The 17,094-nt window shown below is 38.7% G+C and overlaps 2 protein-coding genes across 2 annotated transcripts in view; one reads left to right on the top strand and one right to left on the bottom strand.

The window, feature by feature from the left end:
- EMB2765 (P-loop containing nucleoside triphosphate hydrolases superfamily protein) overlaps positions 1 to 12,279 on the bottom strand; it is a 29,456-nt gene extending 17,177 nt beyond the window's left edge. Inside the window, exons 1-8 of the mRNA XM_077358237.1 lie at positions 11,492 to 12,279; positions 11,309 to 11,398; positions 10,102 to 10,164; positions 4,802 to 4,888; positions 4,564 to 4,716; positions 4,330 to 4,448; positions 3,083 to 3,317; positions 2,839 to 2,949 (exon numbers count right to left, since the gene is read on the bottom strand). Coding sequence (XP_077214352.1) covers positions 2,839 to 2,949; positions 3,083 to 3,317; positions 4,330 to 4,448; positions 4,564 to 4,716; positions 4,802 to 4,888; positions 10,102 to 10,164; positions 11,309 to 11,398; positions 11,492 to 11,905 — 1,272 coding nt within the window. The 5' untranslated portion in view covers positions 11,906 to 12,279. The remainder of the gene's footprint in view (positions 1 to 2,838; positions 2,950 to 3,082; positions 3,318 to 4,329; positions 4,449 to 4,563; positions 4,717 to 4,801; positions 4,889 to 10,101; positions 10,165 to 11,308; positions 11,399 to 11,491) is intronic.
- A 1,613-nt stretch (positions 12,280 to 13,892) lies between these two features.
- Positions 13,893 to 15,116, top strand: LOC143849058 (NDR1/HIN1-like protein 13). The gene has a single exon (XM_077358105.1). It carries the CDS (start codon positions 13,923 to 13,925, stop codon positions 14,745 to 14,747), a length of 825 nt encoding a protein of 274 aa, XP_077214220.1. The 5' UTR covers positions 13,893 to 13,922; the 3' UTR covers positions 14,748 to 15,116.
- Positions 15,117 to 17,094: the final 1,978 nt, after the last annotated feature.

The raw sequence follows: 17,094 nt of genomic DNA, 5'->3' as shown, positions 1-17,094 counted from the left end.
AACCAATTCTCCAAGGGTGACTTCAAGAAGCTTGAAGCCACTTAATAACATTCAAAGAGTCCCCTTCAACTACTACATTGGCCACTCTATCTCCAGTCAATAATTTTAGACCTTGGTGAACTGCTTGCACCTCAACCACCAACGCATCGGCCTCCCCAATGGGACCTGTGAAGGCCCAAATTACATCTCCTTGATGATTTCTTAAGACACCACCGATTCCCGCCGGACCGGGATTCCCCAAGCTAGAGCCATCAAAGTTAAATTTTAAAAGACCTATTTAAAGCACTCATAACTAAAAGAACTTAAGTGATTTTGATAAGAAAATACTTCAATACACCTTATGACTTAAAAAGACTTAAATAGCACTCTAAAAACTAAATAAATCTCTTTTAATACTAATGATGGGCCCCATCTTCTTAACTTCTTGATTTTTCATGTCATCTTGGATTGACCCCCATCATATGGTTCTAACCCCGAATGAAGTTTGAGAAGCATTTTTAGTAACAAGAAAGTGTGACAATAATCAGACACCATCAACCCAAGGGATTTTCTTCTTTAGCAGGTAAGACAGATTATAAAACCCATGAACTCAATGTTGTTAACTTTACACCTTAACACTAAGGGATGAGTCATGCAACAAGAATCAAGTGACATAGCTGCTGGGAATGGTTAGGGCAGTACTCATTTGGCTCATTTGTTGCCATTATTTCTATTCTTTTAATATGGTATTGATGCATTCTTTTTTTAATATGGTGTTGATGTAATCTTTTTATTTGGAAAATTTTCCTATCTGAGCTAATGATTTTTTTTTCTGCTCTTTTCCTTTTTGAATCATATTACAGTATTTTATTATAAATGCAAGGAAGCACAAGTAACCGAGAGGGTCATAGAATTTCAAACTCTAGAAACAAGACTGTAGGCAACAAGATGCTAGAAACCACATATAAGAGAATATAAAAAATAGCAACAAAAGATGGAATATGATCTCCCACAACTAAAGTCTCATGCGCACACCCTTCCTTACTAACAAATCTGCCACCTTATTGGCTTCCCTTAATATGCGCTAGAAGGTAATCTCTCCTAAGAGCGCAAATCTCAAGAATCTTCTCCTAAGGATCAGGAAATTTCCAAGAATATTTGCAGTCTCTGGAGGCACTCCTAATCACATGCTACGAATTTCCTTTGACAACCAAAGAGTCATTGCACAAGGAAATAGTTGACATGAAACCGTGAAGCAGAGAAAAAACTTCAGCTTCACTAATATTTTCATCCTTAAAGACCCAAAAACTGCTAGTCTATACATGTTGATATGATCTTTAATATTTCCTCTAATACCTGCTAGACCCGGACTAAAGGATGATCGTTGAAGTTAACCTTGAAATAATACACTACAGGAGTCGGCCATTTTGTTGTTCTCTTCTTCTGATGTAACTTTCTTGACAATATCTCAGTCCAAAATCCTCTGAAATTATCACTTCAAAATCCTCTTGAATGCCTCACTCTAGCCCAAGCTCTAATGTGAATGATGATATTCTCCTTTAGAGCCGCCACTCCTTGATTTTTATTGTTGAAAGACACGAGTGTTGTGTTTTTCCCCAAATACCCCTCCATGTGTAGAAAGAGAACACTTCCACAAACCCTCGTAGAAAAGAAGTCCAATGATCATGCCTTCAAGAAGGCATTGAACGGTGCAGCTATGGTCTAGCACACACAAAAAAAGGAGAAAATGTGAGGCCACAGCTTGCTGGTGATAGGACGGACAACAAAAGATGGAAAATCGTCTCCTTCACATAGAAGGGTTAAAAATGAAAATGCCGTCAGGTCATAAATTTTATACTCGATAGTCGGTTGATTTTCTTTTTCTTGAATGGGGAAAATATTACTAAGGGGGCAATGCCCAATGACCGAGGTGGCCACAGAAAATACAATCATCAAGCTCAAACCCAATAGTTTTTGCCCGACCTTCTAACATAATCCCTATCTAAAAGAGACAACACCTAACAAGAGAACTGATTGCCACATCTTTGAGATTTCCCCGGAGAACTAGTGACTAGAAAACCATATACACCAGCCTCTATAGATAATCCTAGACAAGAGCTTTTTGTTATAAGTGATTCCAATGTTGAAATGACACCTTAAAGAATCAATATCATATCATGGAGCCTCCAAGAATAGAACTCTATCCCCTGCACCTAACCCATACTTAATGCCCAAATTAAAGGACCCACACAGAGCATAAATAGCCTCCAGGCCCTCTAAAGTCTAACCTATTAACCTAGAGTTCCATAAGGAGCCCTGGCACCAAAATCCATCCCACACTTCCTTTTAGTGATTTGCTTCCACAATCCATCTATTCCATTTCCAAACCTCAATAGCCACATACCAAGGAGTGCAAGATTCATCGAAGATTCCGAATTCCAAGGAGCCCCCAATCATTTCAGATTGCAGACCTCCTCTCAGCTTACCAAATGGCGCTTCCTATTGTTTACATGACCGTACATTTACTATCCATATCATATAAATTTACATGTATATCAAAGTGTCAGGTTTGCCAAGGTGTTGTTTCTAAGTTAGACTACGTATCTGACCAAAAAGCATTTCATGATAAATGTAGGACAGGGCTAGGGGCTAGAAGTACTATGTAATTGCCCAAATTATATCTGCAGTTCACAGGCTACATTCAAGAGACATATGAGAATGAACTAGTTAATTAGTTTATGCCCCATTTTAACATTTAATTTTTAGAATCCATAAATCTTACAAACTGAATTTCTCAGGAGCAGCATCAATAATGGACATAAAGAAAAAAAATAAACTAAAATTATATGTATTACAGACCTTGTCGCAGATCAAATCTTGTAGCTCCTCAATAGATAGGACAGACAATTGCTTCGATAGATCAGAGCGTTTGTGAATTGATCCAATGTTGGCCAATGCAAGGTCACGCAACTACAATCACGCAGATTGAAAGATGGGTGGGTAGGGAAAAAAAAGTAACCACCGTGAGAAGTAAATAAACAATTAGTAAAATAAGTAAACAATGAATGGAGTCAATTAATGAATACACCATCCATAAACAAACCTTGGGAATTTTTTTAAATGCTAATAACTGGAAAGCTTGCACGCGAGAATAATGAGCAAGGAGCACATTGTCATCACTCAGTTGAGTTCCAACATGGTCGTCAATCTCAAAACCTTCATAAAATTGTAGCAGATCCACCAGTTGGGAAAAGAGCCGTCCCTTTCCATGAGTGTAAAGAGCACTTAAATGACATTTAGCGACAACAGCAACATCACCAACAATAGGCTTCAGATATCTGCAAAATACAGTAAAAAATAGATAGATAATGGTGATGAGAAGAAAAAGATTATGATGCTGATATTTGTTACTTACTCACCTGACATGGTCGAACATCACAAATTCATTCGAGTAAGATACAAGTTAACAGTAAAAAATCGAAATAGAATGACAGGTAAATAAAGCAATAATTAGTAACAACCACATAGAGAACCTTTAATTACTAAGAAAATGTCTTAGTCCACTGTCAGGCATACCACCTTGTAGTTGGCATCACAAGCAGAAGAATCAGAAGCTAAATGATTAAGTTCTTGACTTATTTCCTATAGAAAACTTAGCTTAATAGTTCATTTCTTCTTTGAGCAATATTATTCTGAATCCAAACTTATCTGCTACTAGAACATTGCATTCATCAACATCATCAGGTACACTATAACTGTGCCTAGCATTTCCCTGATTTAAATGCAAGATATAGGGCACGTTTGGCTACAATGAATTTTTTTCATGATAAATCCGGGGTCTCCAAGTGGGAGATGAGGGTGAAGGGGGTAAAAATCAGGAAACAAAAAACTAGAAAACTAGTGTCTCCAGTGACGAGAAGAGGCAAAAATCAGGAAACAAGATCGGATTTTGAGTAGTTTTTTGTTTCCTGATTTTTTGCCGCTTCTCGTCACCGGAGACACTAGTTTCCTGTTTTTTTGTTTCCTGATTTTTTAGCATTTTCACCCTCATCTCCACTTGGAGACCCCCCATTTATCATGAAAAAAAAAAAATCCATGGTACCCAAACGTGCATACTATTCAAAATGTGCATGCTCTAGAAAATAGAGCATGAGACAGTCCCTTTATCCCATCTAGAAATTAAGAATCAGTTGGCAATGGCAACAGCAAACAAAAGCAACCCAAAACATCAAACAAAAATTATCAGACAATAAATTTTGTTCCACCATGGTAAACATACAAAGAAACAAAATACAGCTTATGCAATAATACTATAATAGTAAGAAATAGTAAGATATTTGAGAAAATTACCTCCTAGTTGGAAGTTGGCTTAATAGATCAATCAGGAACTCCATAAACCTCTCACAGTACAAGACATGAGCATCAGCTTCCTCACTGTTAGAATCACCAAGGTGGGTTTTTTCTAGTATCTGGCAAAATAAGCCCACTGTAAGTGTTCATATGAGCTAACACTTGATATATTCAAAAGTACTTATGAATGCAGGAATGCAGGATAGTACTAGTTTATAAAAGTACAGATGATACCTCTAGAAATTCTTCAATTAGATTTCTTAAGAACCTCACTTCAAGCACATTTGAGGGTTCAAAGGGCTCTCCTCCTTTCCTAGCTTCCTTGGCTTCTTTCTTAGAAATTTTTTTCCACTTCTTGATTAAATGTGGATTAAGGCATAGCTCCATCTAAATGTGAAAAAAGGAAAACACTCGCTGAGTGGAAATCCAAATGGATAGAAGATTTTGAAAGCAGAAGCATTTCAATCCATACCTGAAATCGACCAAATGACAGACTATACCACAACTGTAGGCTGACCAATTTTAAAACAGTCTCACAAACAATCTCATCTTCCAGACTCTGTAACAAAGAAAAGAGCACATATCAATTATGGAATGCTAAACATAGATAACAGTTCTGAATGAATGCAACCTTCTAGAAATGCAGATTAAAACATAGGTCCTTAAAAAGAGGAAAATGAAGGACAAACACAACTATAAAGGGTAGATTAAGTATTTTAACTTTTTGATGAGGGTAATTTAGATAAATTAATAGGGGGAAAGTAGTCTGTATATTTCTATGTATCACTTGTATACAGCAATTGCTCTGCTATTTTATTAACAGTAGTGTAGAGCATTGAACCTCACTACCGTCACGGTCGATTGATTTTCTCGTTCTTCATGGGAAGCCATGGGGCATAGCAGGGCTCTGATACCACCTGGCGTAGCCGGAAGAGCGAAGAACAGGTCGGGGGTTGATCGTCGTCGACCTCCGATCGCATAGACCTTTGAATCCACGAAGGGGGCTCTTCGAATCCATGAAGAACAAGATTTTTTTCTACTGAAAACCCAAAATACTTTATTTAAGAAGAAGTAATATTCAATCATGCCACAACCCCCTGCACGTTAGGTTTATATATGACCCGTACTTTTCCTATTCCCACAATAAATAAAACTCCAATGTGTACTTGGACTCTTCTACAAAGCTGACAAAAAAAAGTAAAAAAACAAGAAAACAAAAAAAAAACCTATAAATTCAGAGACGTGTGTTTTTTTTTTTTTGGCTTGAACAGAAACGTGTTGCATTCAAATCCTTCTCATAGGATAAGCTGATAAGGGTACCTAGACTAGTTGACTACTTTACCTTTGGACCTGATTCTTACTACATTCACAGTGACATTCCTTTATTGACTAGTTCATGAGAATTCCGTCACAATCTGAAAATGAACCTATGAAGTTTTGATCCAGAATTGTCAATCCATGTATCATTTGCTGGTTGAAAGAGGAGGAAAATCTGAAATTCCTAGTGATGTAAAAGTTTTCTTTCCAGATTAGAATCCAAATCAATACAAATTCTATTCTCTGGTTTGGACATTTTCCTAGGATCAAACTCCTAACAATGACCTTCCACAACTTTTAAATCTGAGAAATTCTGTTCTTTTGCAGAGATTCAAAATGCAACACTGAGCTGCTGATTTGAAAAGAACCAGATCTTGCTCTTCTTCCGGAACTTTTCTGATCTTCTCCGTTTTACTCTTTGAATTTAATGTGGAGAATTTTCATTCCTTCTTCACTTCTGTTCTAGCCAGACTTCAGATATTGGCAGTTCAATCAAGAATACAACAGACCACTCAAGTTGTTTGTTCTTAAATCCTGAACATAAGTTCAGAAGTAATTCACTGTTGAACTTCCCAACGATACAAACAATTCAGCTCACAAGACTTGTGATTTGCCTCCGCTGCAATAGGACTTCAAAAAGAGAACAAAACCTCACCACTATCATTTCTAAGCACGCACACCCCAACCCCTGCTTGACCAAGATTCCTGAGGGAACATCTGAACAAAACCTCACCACTATCATTTCTAAACACACACACACCCCAACCCCTGCTTGACCAAGATTCCTGAGGGATCATTTGTCAAAGTTAAGTTTGATAGCTTCCTCCATGCCGGCTTCCTCCATGCAGCCACTTTATTCTTACTGGGGATCCCGCGCTCCCACCCACATTATTCTTTTTGGGAATCCTTCCCATGATAATAATCTCCCATTTGCGAACGAAATCTTGGTACGAGTAGCCGGTGAATTTTGCTCTAGCGAGTACCCAATGGATGATAGATTCCTTGGTTTTCCATATCCATCTACCATTGGGAGAGGGGGGTACCCTCAAATGCTGTTCTGTTTCTTTCCATCCATATGCTCCAAACCATAGAAGCCGGGAACGTCCTAGGAATGTGGGAAACGCGTTTCAAAAAGGAAACAGAACGCCTATTAAAAATTGGCGAAACGCGCGGGAAACATTCGGGAAACGCATGGGAAATGTGTCGGAAACGGTTGGGAAACGTATGGGAAACGTTTGGGAAACGCGTGGGAAACGAGTGGGAAACGTTCAGGAAACGCGTAGGAAACGTTTCACTATTGTTTCCCTTGTGGTTTCCCACCTTCTTGGCATTTTCCACCTTCCACGCTACAATCAAATGCATGAATCTTTCCTTTGCGTTTCCCTCGCGTTTCTTCACAAACGTTTCCCAAGACGTTTCTCTATCATTTCCCGTTTCTCGTTTCCCCTTTAATTTTTTCACGTTTCATTTCACGTATCCGTTTCCCAACCCGGTAACTATGCTCCAAACTGTAGCAATAAAAAGAGACATTCCATTGAAATCGACCCATCTTCCCACATGCTTACAATGACATGAACTGAAAAAGATCAATAACGGATCATGGCACAACCATCGTAAGCCAGACAACTGGAAGATTGTATCCCAAATCTGCGCCAACGCCTTACAATGCAAGAAGTGATTGTCCAATTCTTCCTTTTCTTTACATAGATAGCACCTGTTTGTGAGATGGAATCCCCATTTTGCAATCGATCAATGGTTTTAATTTTCTTCTTCTTCTTTTTTTTCTTTTTGAAGAGGCTAGTATTTTAATAGAAAACCCAACCAAGATGATCGGAACAAAGTCAGAAGATTCAAAGAGATTTCAAAAACCAAAAAACAAAACAATACAAACATAGAACAAAGCAAAATAAGATAACCAACTTAAGGCAAAAGAAGGTCAAAAACTTCGAAGCTATGCTTGAGGGGTCCCCTCCCTAGCAAGACGGTCGGCTATCCCATTAGCGGATCTCCTCACATGATGGAACGAAATCGAGGACCCCAATAAGTCTTGAACCTCTTCCAGAAGATGAGCAAATCTCCAAGGACACGGATTTGAGCCTTAAAGCCATTTAATAACATTTAGAGAATGGTTTTAATCTTCTTAAGCAGCAAATTTCACTTGAAAGCTTGGATTCTTGGAGGAACACGGGCATTCTGCACCTTCATCCAACTATGATAGATCCATCCGCACAGAGCAGATTGAAGAAAGACTTGATAAAACAAACAAACAAAGTCCACAGGATTAATGCCCCCACCCATTTTTCTTCTTCAGCTATAAATTGATTCAACAAAACAAAGGAGATTAAGGAGACTATTGAAGTCATTATCTTTCAAGTTTTGATGGAAACCCATCACCAAATCCCCCCCTTGTTTACTAATAACAATCCAAGACTAATCCCTCTTTCTTTATCAACAACCAATAGAGGTTCAAGTCTTCGGGAAAGCTTGGTTTAAAGGACAACTCCCTAACCAACTATCTCTCAAAACTTAAATTAATGTCCCCCCAGCCAACTTCCTCTCCATCCTTTCCACAATTGGCTTCCAAAGGCTGAAGGTTGGAATATCATAGCCAAACGAGAGGCCCAAGTAGGAGATGGGGATTTCTTGCTTACCACGTCTGAAAAGGGCAGCCAAGTTATCCAATAGCACCTAATCCATATTACAGCCCACCGATATGTTTTTCCTTATGTTTACCTACAGCCCGAAGACCAACTCCACCCACTTGAGAACCCTCTTAAGATTGCTGATTTGATAAGTCTCCATTTTACAAAAAAAGTAATGTGCCTTTAGCGAACTGAATATGGGCGATACTGCCCGCACTATCATGATAACCCCCACGATCAAACCAACATCATTGGCTTTAGCTAATAATATACTCCTACTTTCACCAATTATGCTAAACAAAAAGATATATATATATATATATATATATATATATATATATATATACAGAGAGAGAGAGAGAGGGTCACTTTGCTTACACCCCTAGAACTACTAAAGAAACCCTCCAGACCTCCATTGATGATAATGGAAAAAAAGTGGATTAGATATACAAACCTTTACCCATGCTCCCCATTTATACCCAAATCCCATTCTCATTAGAAGTTACTCCACAAAATCCCATTCCACATGGCCATGTGCCTTTTTTCTATATCGAGTTTGCAAACAACCCATTGAGCCCCCTCCCTTTTTCCAATAGTCAATGCATTTGTTGGCCACCAACACCCCATTTAATATCCGCCTCCCTTTCACAAAGGCTCCTAGGAAGGGAGATATTGCATATCCCAATGCTTTTTGAAATCGCATCGCTAAGGTTTTCGCAATAATCTAGAGTTATAAGGGCGACTGTCACATTTCTAACGAGTAGCGCCATCCTTCTTGGGTTTAAGGCTTTTGTTTATCCATCCTATTTTGAAAAATTCCTTCATTCTTTCCATCAAATCCCCGTTCACCATATCCCACATTTCTTGGAAAGCAGCCATAATAAATCCTTGAACTCCAAACCAACTAGCCTTCGATTCCTACCCCCTTTAATTGCATAAAGATCCTTGTACAATGAAACGATGGTGTCGATAAGGACATTCTCTACCATAACTTGGGAGAATACCAGGAGATAGAAGGAACCATATATACAAGTTCAGTTTCCAGCTCAGCCTCAAAACAAAGATGTCATCATTAGCAAATTTGAGAGTTTAATGAAAAATATAATCATGATTATCCAAAACTGGTAAATATGGTTTCAACCAACGTGGAAGTGGCAAGCGCAAAGCACCAGTGAAGGTGTCAATCTTCTCTTATTCTCTATGATGTTGGTAGAGGGGATTGTTGGATTTACTGTCCATTTTACCAAAAACCTAAGGTAAATACTAAAATTAGTCACACCCTGATGAACATTGTAAGAAAAAATAGTTTTGAATATAGGCAACAGGGCACTGCATCATCAGCTTCCACGGTGAACCGGAATTTCAATCAATAGCTTCAATTTATAGAGTTAAATCTTAACTTCAAGTTGGTTTTATAGCAACTAATATTTCACAGAAATAAACAGATTAAACAACTGGATTCAATAAACAAAATACAAAAGGAATTTTAAAGCAATCAACAACTGACAAGATATTTAGAAGTTTCGTATGTAGTATGTATGTACTGACACATATAATCATGGAAGATACACAGAAGATATTTACTGACAAGATATTTAGAAGTTTCGTAGGTAGTATGTATGTACTGACACATATAATCATGGAAGATACACAGAAGATACTGTACACAAAAAGGACATGAGTTATTAAACACACTGTCAATTTTGAGATACAGCAGAAACTGTAGATGGCAATCACTCCAACAACTCAAAAATTTATTGATAACAAAAGAGTGAGTGAGTGAGAGAGAGAGAGAGAGAAGATATCCACACACCTGAAAGGCATTTATCATGAAAAGTAAGTAATTGGTCTTCTCCGCTATATTTAACGTCCTTCCCTACAGCCACAAATAAAAGGTCAAAGATACGATAAGTGTTCCACAAACAATGAGTACTAGAATCTTTAAGTAGATCAAGTAAGACATTTAAGATTGGGTTTGAGAGAAAATGAGACAAGAACATTCTTCAAGTAAATAATCAAACAAACGAGCATATTGAAGGGATGACAATAGCCTGTAATGCACCCACTGTTTAATCAGTAACAAGGTTTGTAAGCATTCCTAATAGATACACGAACACCAACAAAGGAAAGTACGACTTCATGGGTATTGGCCACGAAATTTATACAACAATATAACATGCCAAAATAAACATTTTTGTTCAAGTGTTTGCTCTTGACTCGATATGATAGCACAAACCAAGCAGTCAAATGAGCAGAATTATATCCCCAGTGGGAGTCCCGCTCACCTCACCAGGGGTAATCAAACTCGGAGTGATGCAAATATTAGGATTTATTTCTGTATTATTTAGTTTCTAGTATTTTATTTCCATGTTATTAGTTTCTAGGATTTTATTTTCTATGTCATTTAGAATTAGGAAAGTTAATTATTTTCCATGGAATTTTATTTCCATCACATTGCCTCTATATAGGCCTCATTGTATTAGGAATCATAACTTTGATGATTATTGAGTAAAGATTGATTGGATTCTCCCTTCTACATGTTTCTTCTCCATCCTCTATTCCTATTCCCTTCTCCACTAATTTCTTCTTCAATTCTCTCTTTCCCCTATTCTTCTTCTATTCTTCTCCTACTCTTCGCTCTCTTCTCTACTTCTTCTCGTTCTCCCCTTTCTCCTATTTCTCTTCTCGGTCCTACATTAAGGAGCCTAGGAACTAGTGTTAAGACTAATGCCAAATGGTATGAGGAGAAAAGCATTGTACCACCAAGACAAGTTACTCACGCTCAATTTTAACACAAGCCTTGGAAATGCTTTAACAAAAATGTGCAAGATCCTTTTCCAAAAGATTGAAATTAACTGGTTATCAACAAAACCTTCTATGTTCATTTTGCCTAATTAAAGCTCTTAGTGTCAAAAACTCTAACGTGCATTCTCATTTTAGTGTCAAAATTTTTGTATGGTGATAAAAGAACGGATTCAAAACAACTACAATCACACACCAAAAAAAAAAAGGACACAAACCTCCTTCATCCGAAGAACTCTCCCTAAAAACCCCTTGAACGCGTCCTTCCTATCGTAAAAGCAAATCCAAGCTGCAACATTCTCTCGAAACTACGACATAAAGAATCACAAACTTCATAAACTTTCGTAATCTCAATTTAAAGCTAAAATAAAATCATTTGGGTTAAAAGGGAGGAACAATACCTTCTCATTGATCATAAGAATCATGGACATAATATGTTCGAAAGTCGAGGTTTCAGGATCGAAATTCGGCCACAGATAATTCTCAAGATACTGGCTAACCTCCAAGATCATGACTCTTTGCAATGGCACAGGCTTGAGGCTTCTTGTGACGAGAAGCTCTTTTTCATAAATCTTCTTAACAAGATCCGGATCAAAATCCGCATGCTCTGAATCTCCGGTTTTCGCCCAATTTTCGGCTGCGATCTGCGTCAATCGATCTCGCTGGATTTCCACGAGAGTGATTGAATTCGAAATATTTGCCGCTGGTCTCTGCTCAGGAGGTTTTTCAGGTATTTCGTGCCCTGATTCTACAGGATACTCAGCGACTCTGTGCCGCTTGAAATCGTAAGTTCCCGTTCCGTAAACCTTCGTCATTTTCTCGTGATTTGAATGGGAATCGGGTCTGGATCGGAGAAAAATTTGCAGCGGGGTTAAGGTTTTTGGTGACCTGTGAAAGGACTCCCGTTCTAGGGTTTTTGTTCCGAGCTTTGCTCTCTGGTTAGGGATGTTTCTTCTTGAACTTTCAGCACCCGTTCTAGGGTTTTGAAGGAGATCAAACCTTTGGTGGCAATTTTTTCCACGTCTTCTCTTTCGTCTTCCTCGCGCTTTAGGCGAGGTTTTGCCAAAGACTGTTCTAAACCCTCTTGTGGTAGAAGATTTGTTCGCGCCTATCCGCTCGTATCTAAAATATGACACTCCACTCCACTCCTCTCCTCTGAATGGTTACTTATGTCGGTTTCCAATTAAAATTGCGAAAATTATAAATTCGCCCCCATGTGCTCTGTTTCGTTACTTATTTTTGAGAAAAATATGGGGAAATGATTTTCTCCTAATTCGCCGAAGGTTGTTTGGTCGCCATTTTAGCAATTTTGGGGTCTTTGACCACCGGGGTTGTCGGGAGCCGGTCGGGTGATGTGGCGCCCTCTAAATTCTCTCCCCAAATTTTACCAAAACGTAGAAGTTTGAGGAGAGATAGAGTTGAGGAGATCTCCCACAAATCTTCAAGCAACTAAACAACCTTCCCTACATCCTCTCCTAATCTCCCTGTTGACTTATCTTCTTTTGATCTTCTTTTGATCTCCCATTGACTTGTTCTTCTCCTAATCTCCCACCCATCCACAAGCAACCAGAAAGAGCACAATTGATTTTTATTTTTTTTACATAAGATAGCCCTACTCCAATTTTTAGGGTGGGACTATTCCCTATGGATGCACGCAATCACCTGTAAACCACGCACATGGAGTAAGCTCGAGGAATTCGAACTCTCGTCACTGGAGAGCATACCCATGACTTAAAGCCAAAAAGCCGCACACGCAGGAGTTCGCCCCCTTGAACTTGACAACAAATCTCAATTGAGATGGGACTAGGAACATTCCATGAAATAATTATGTACGGTCGCCATAGTTCAATTGGGATGGGACTAGGAACTAATTGAATGATAATTTAGTAATTAGGGGTTGATTGACAAAAATCCCTAACAAGAAAACCACAACCAATATTTTTTTGGTACATAGTTGTTTGGCAATGTTTTAAATATATGCATATATTGTCATGAAACGGCCGAATATTTCTATTATTATCCCATCCAAATATATATTGAAATCAAAAGTATACCGAAATCGAGCTAATAACTTTATATATTTGACTATTTCGGTCAAAACTTAGAAGCATGCCCGTTTCAGATGAAAATTCTAGTGAAAGTTGCAGGAAATTTCTAGAGAAGTTTGGAAACCTTTCTTCTTCTTCTAATATTTCATGTTTTTCACCTCTTGTCCCAATCACGAAAAAAATGTGCCACTTGGGCACTGAGTCATATTCATTTGAATTTGTTCATCAGGCATATATGTCTTGCCAGTAGATCTCTTAAAACAAAGTGTTCAATAATCTAGTTATTTAAAAAAAAACACCGGGTAAATGCATTGTGGATTGTAATAAGAATTAACAGTTTAAAATATAGAGTAATTGTCCATTAAAACTATGCCGAATGCTCCACAATAACTTGGTTGGCCCAACTAAATTACAGCACCATGTGAGCCACCTTCATCCCATCAACAGATCCGGACCGTTCATTATCGATTATACTAGCAATTCAATGGATTATTAAGAAAAAAGTATAAGCAAATGGCTCAATTTCACGTCATGTTATCGAATGTTAGAATGCCTGATCAGATTTCCACTCTGTAATCTACAAATATAGTGGAGGGCCAAGATGAAGGGTCCAGATCATTGTCGCATCAGTGTGTGTGTGTGTGTGTGAGAGAGAGAGAGAGAGAGAGGGTTTGACAAAGTAAAAGATACCAAGAATAGCAGGGGTGGAGAGAATCCGGGCTGTCTGTCTCTACGTGTGATTGTCTCTCAACGTTCTCTCCCAACGCTTCCCTTTCCACCTCCCATGCACAAACTTCTCCTCTTTTCCTCCTATACCTGCTCCACCTCCATCTCCTCTCCACCCCTCCCCCATCTTTCCATGGCGGAGTGGGTCCTACCTCCCGATGATAAACCTGACTCTTCGCCGGAGCCGGCCCCACACCGTTCCGGCACCTATGTGGTACAAGTCCCCAAAGACCAAATATACCGCTTTCCACCCCCAGAGAATGCCGTCCTAGCCGAACGCTACCGCATCCCAATTCGCAGCAAGAACCCTTGTTGTCATTGCTTGTCTTGGCTCTTCGGCGTCATCGGCGTACTAATCTTCCTCCTAGTCGTCTCTGGAGCCATCTTCTATATTGTTGTAAATCCGAGGCTCCCCAGATACCAAATCCACCATGTACACGTCAAGAACACTCCCACTCTTCATAAGCATCATCCCAAACCCGAGTATCAAATCACCATAACATCCGAAAATCCTAACGCTCGAATGGATTTCTCCTACCTCAAAGGTGGTAGTGCAACCCTCTCATATAAGCATCAACAACATATAGCTAAAGGAAAACCCCCGAAATTTGATCAAGGATATCGAGATTCTACCGAATTCCAATTAGCCCTTACCGGATCGGACGTTGGGTTACCACATGATGTCGAAAAGAGCTTGAAAAACGAACAATCGAAGATCCATATTCCTCTCTCTCTATCGCTCGACCTCCCCGTGAGGATAAAAGTCAGCGCGCTAAGGTCGTGGAACATGAACATGGCTGTGAGGTGTGATATGGTCGCGAGCTCGCTCGCAAAGGATGCGCACATTGTGTCTCAAATGTGTCAATCCAAGCTCAAGCCCTAAGTAAAATGTGGTGTTGGTGGTTATGAGATGGTGTGGAGACTGCAGATACTCTCTTTCTTCATCTTTTTTTCTTCCTTTCAATTGGGTTAATTTTTATCTACTTTTTTTACCCATATTTTTAAAGTCCGGCCAATACAGGAAAATGGTAGATGGGCTTTATTTCTTTATCTTTTTAGGGTCGGAACTTTTATTATTTGTAAGGGCGTGTCCTAAATTGGAGATGAAGACGATTAATTCTCTCTTTCATGAGTCTTTCTATTTCATTATGAGATGTAGGATCTTTTCATCTTATGAGTTATGATACTGTACATTTCGTTCTGGGACTGACTTTAAAGACGGTATATTTCTTCTAATCTTTCTTTTTTTTTCTTCTTTTTTCTGGATATATATTGGATCCTTAGAAAAATACTTTGAAGCATGTAATGAGTGATCCTAACCATCTATTAGAGTTTATGAATGTAGGTCCCATGGATGAACGATCCAGATCATTTTGATGTTCTTGTAGGTGGCAAGAATCACTAGTGGTCTGAAGAATGGGCTCATGAAAATATATCGCCATGGTCAAAGTAACTCCTCAAGCTGTGTTTTTGGTTGCAAATGGGTGGGCCTAAATGTTCTAAAACGAGTTGTAAGGGTATGTGTTCAATCTGTTTTGTGGGTCAGACATGTCTAACCATATTTATAAACAGGGTCGACATGTCTAACCATATTTATAAACACGGTCAAACATTAAATTTACTAGCTGGGCTTTTGAGGATTGTTATAAATGGGCCTGTTTTGGGATTGTTAGAAATTGTAAGTATGCTTAATGAAGAAGAATAAGAGTATTTTAGAGATCGTGAAGGCTGTCATCAAATGTTCAATGACTGGCTTTAGGTTGTTTTTGGGTGGTTTTCAAGTTCTAGTCAACCAATCTTTTAAGACCCAAGCCCATCCTAATATAAGTTGGGCTTGATAATTAAGCCCAAACCCAGATCTCAAAAATTTATAAATAGGGTGTCAACGGAATCTCCGATGGATCCAAAGGATCCACTGCTGGCCAAACTATGCTCATTGGATCCATATTAGGATTGAAAATATTTTGGATCCCAACCCAGACAATGCCATTAAATCCAACGGAGTGTTCTTACTTTGGAATCGAGGGCGCCATTGTGCGAAAATTCCCTTCATATTTTTGTTCATTTACAAGGACTGGAATCATTGGCTAACCTGTTACTTAATTGATGGAAGGGGTGGACCCATATCAATTTCAAGGAAAGCTCCAAAATTCTCTCATAGTTTTAAAACATGGTTCCTATAAAATATCGCTATATATCAGACCTTTAAATATCCTTATATATAACTCGATATATCATAATAATACTGCACAACAATTTTTGAGGATATAAAAATAGAGAAAAGTGTTCCTCCGCTGAGAGCTCCTTGCGCTTAAGTGGCTTATAATGCCTCCCATTGGTCACTTTTTGTGGACCCGCTATATGAACCAATGGGAGGCTTTTTAAGCCACTTAAGAGCAGGGAAGCTCCCTGCGCATAGACCTGGCAAACGGCGGGTAACCAGCGCGGGTACGGGTACAACCCGTGCGGATACAATACCCGCGGGTACGGGTAAAAAATACCCGCGATTCTACGGGTAGGTTTTTCCTGTGCCTAGACCCAACCCGCGGATAACCCAATAAATTTATATTTATTTTAAAAAAAAAAAAACTTTGCGGCAACGACTATTTCATTCATTTTGCGGCCTACATTGTTGTTAATTGTTGTAAGTTTACCAACCATTCGTTGCAATTTTTAGCACCCAATTAAAGTTAATTAGGTGGATCAATCCCAACCATTGAAATTTGGGTCCCACACACAAGGACATGTAAGTGCAATCAAGACTATTGGCCACCCACAAAGTCTGATTGCTTTGCTTGCTTTGTTCTATTTTTAACTGTTTAGTGTTTAGGCCTTAAGAATAAAAAGTTGAAACCGAATGGCGGGTAACCCGCGGGCACCAGTGCCCGACCCAAACCCACCCGCGGGTCACGGGTACGAGTTGGTGCGGTTTTTTTTTTGCGGGTAATGAAATTGGTACCCGTACGCCTGTGGGTACGGGTCCCATTTTGCCAGGTCTACCTGCGCAGCTGCACAAGAACACTTTCCTCATAAAAATATTCTCCATATAATATATAAAGCATAATTATGTTAAAATTACTGCACAAAGGTCAAAACAGAAAGTTCAGATAGGTTTTTCAAACAATACAAGATTTTATAATTTTTACATATAGTTATATTATTGAATTAACTTTGAAATTTTTTAGAGGATCAAGCTAATATATTAAGGCTTCATTAAAAAAAACTCAAGT

Source organism: Tasmannia lanceolata, unplaced genomic scaffold (genome assembly GCF_043159265.1).
Source record: "Tasmannia lanceolata isolate RefF3 unplaced genomic scaffold, GAP_Taslan_0.1 ptg000016l, whole genome shotgun sequence".
NCBI classification, from domain to species: domain Eukaryota; kingdom Viridiplantae; phylum Streptophyta; class Magnoliopsida; order Canellales; family Winteraceae; genus Tasmannia; species Tasmannia lanceolata.
The sequence above is the reverse complement of the archived record's forward strand: the minus strand, read 5'-3'. Positions and strand labels throughout refer to the sequence as shown.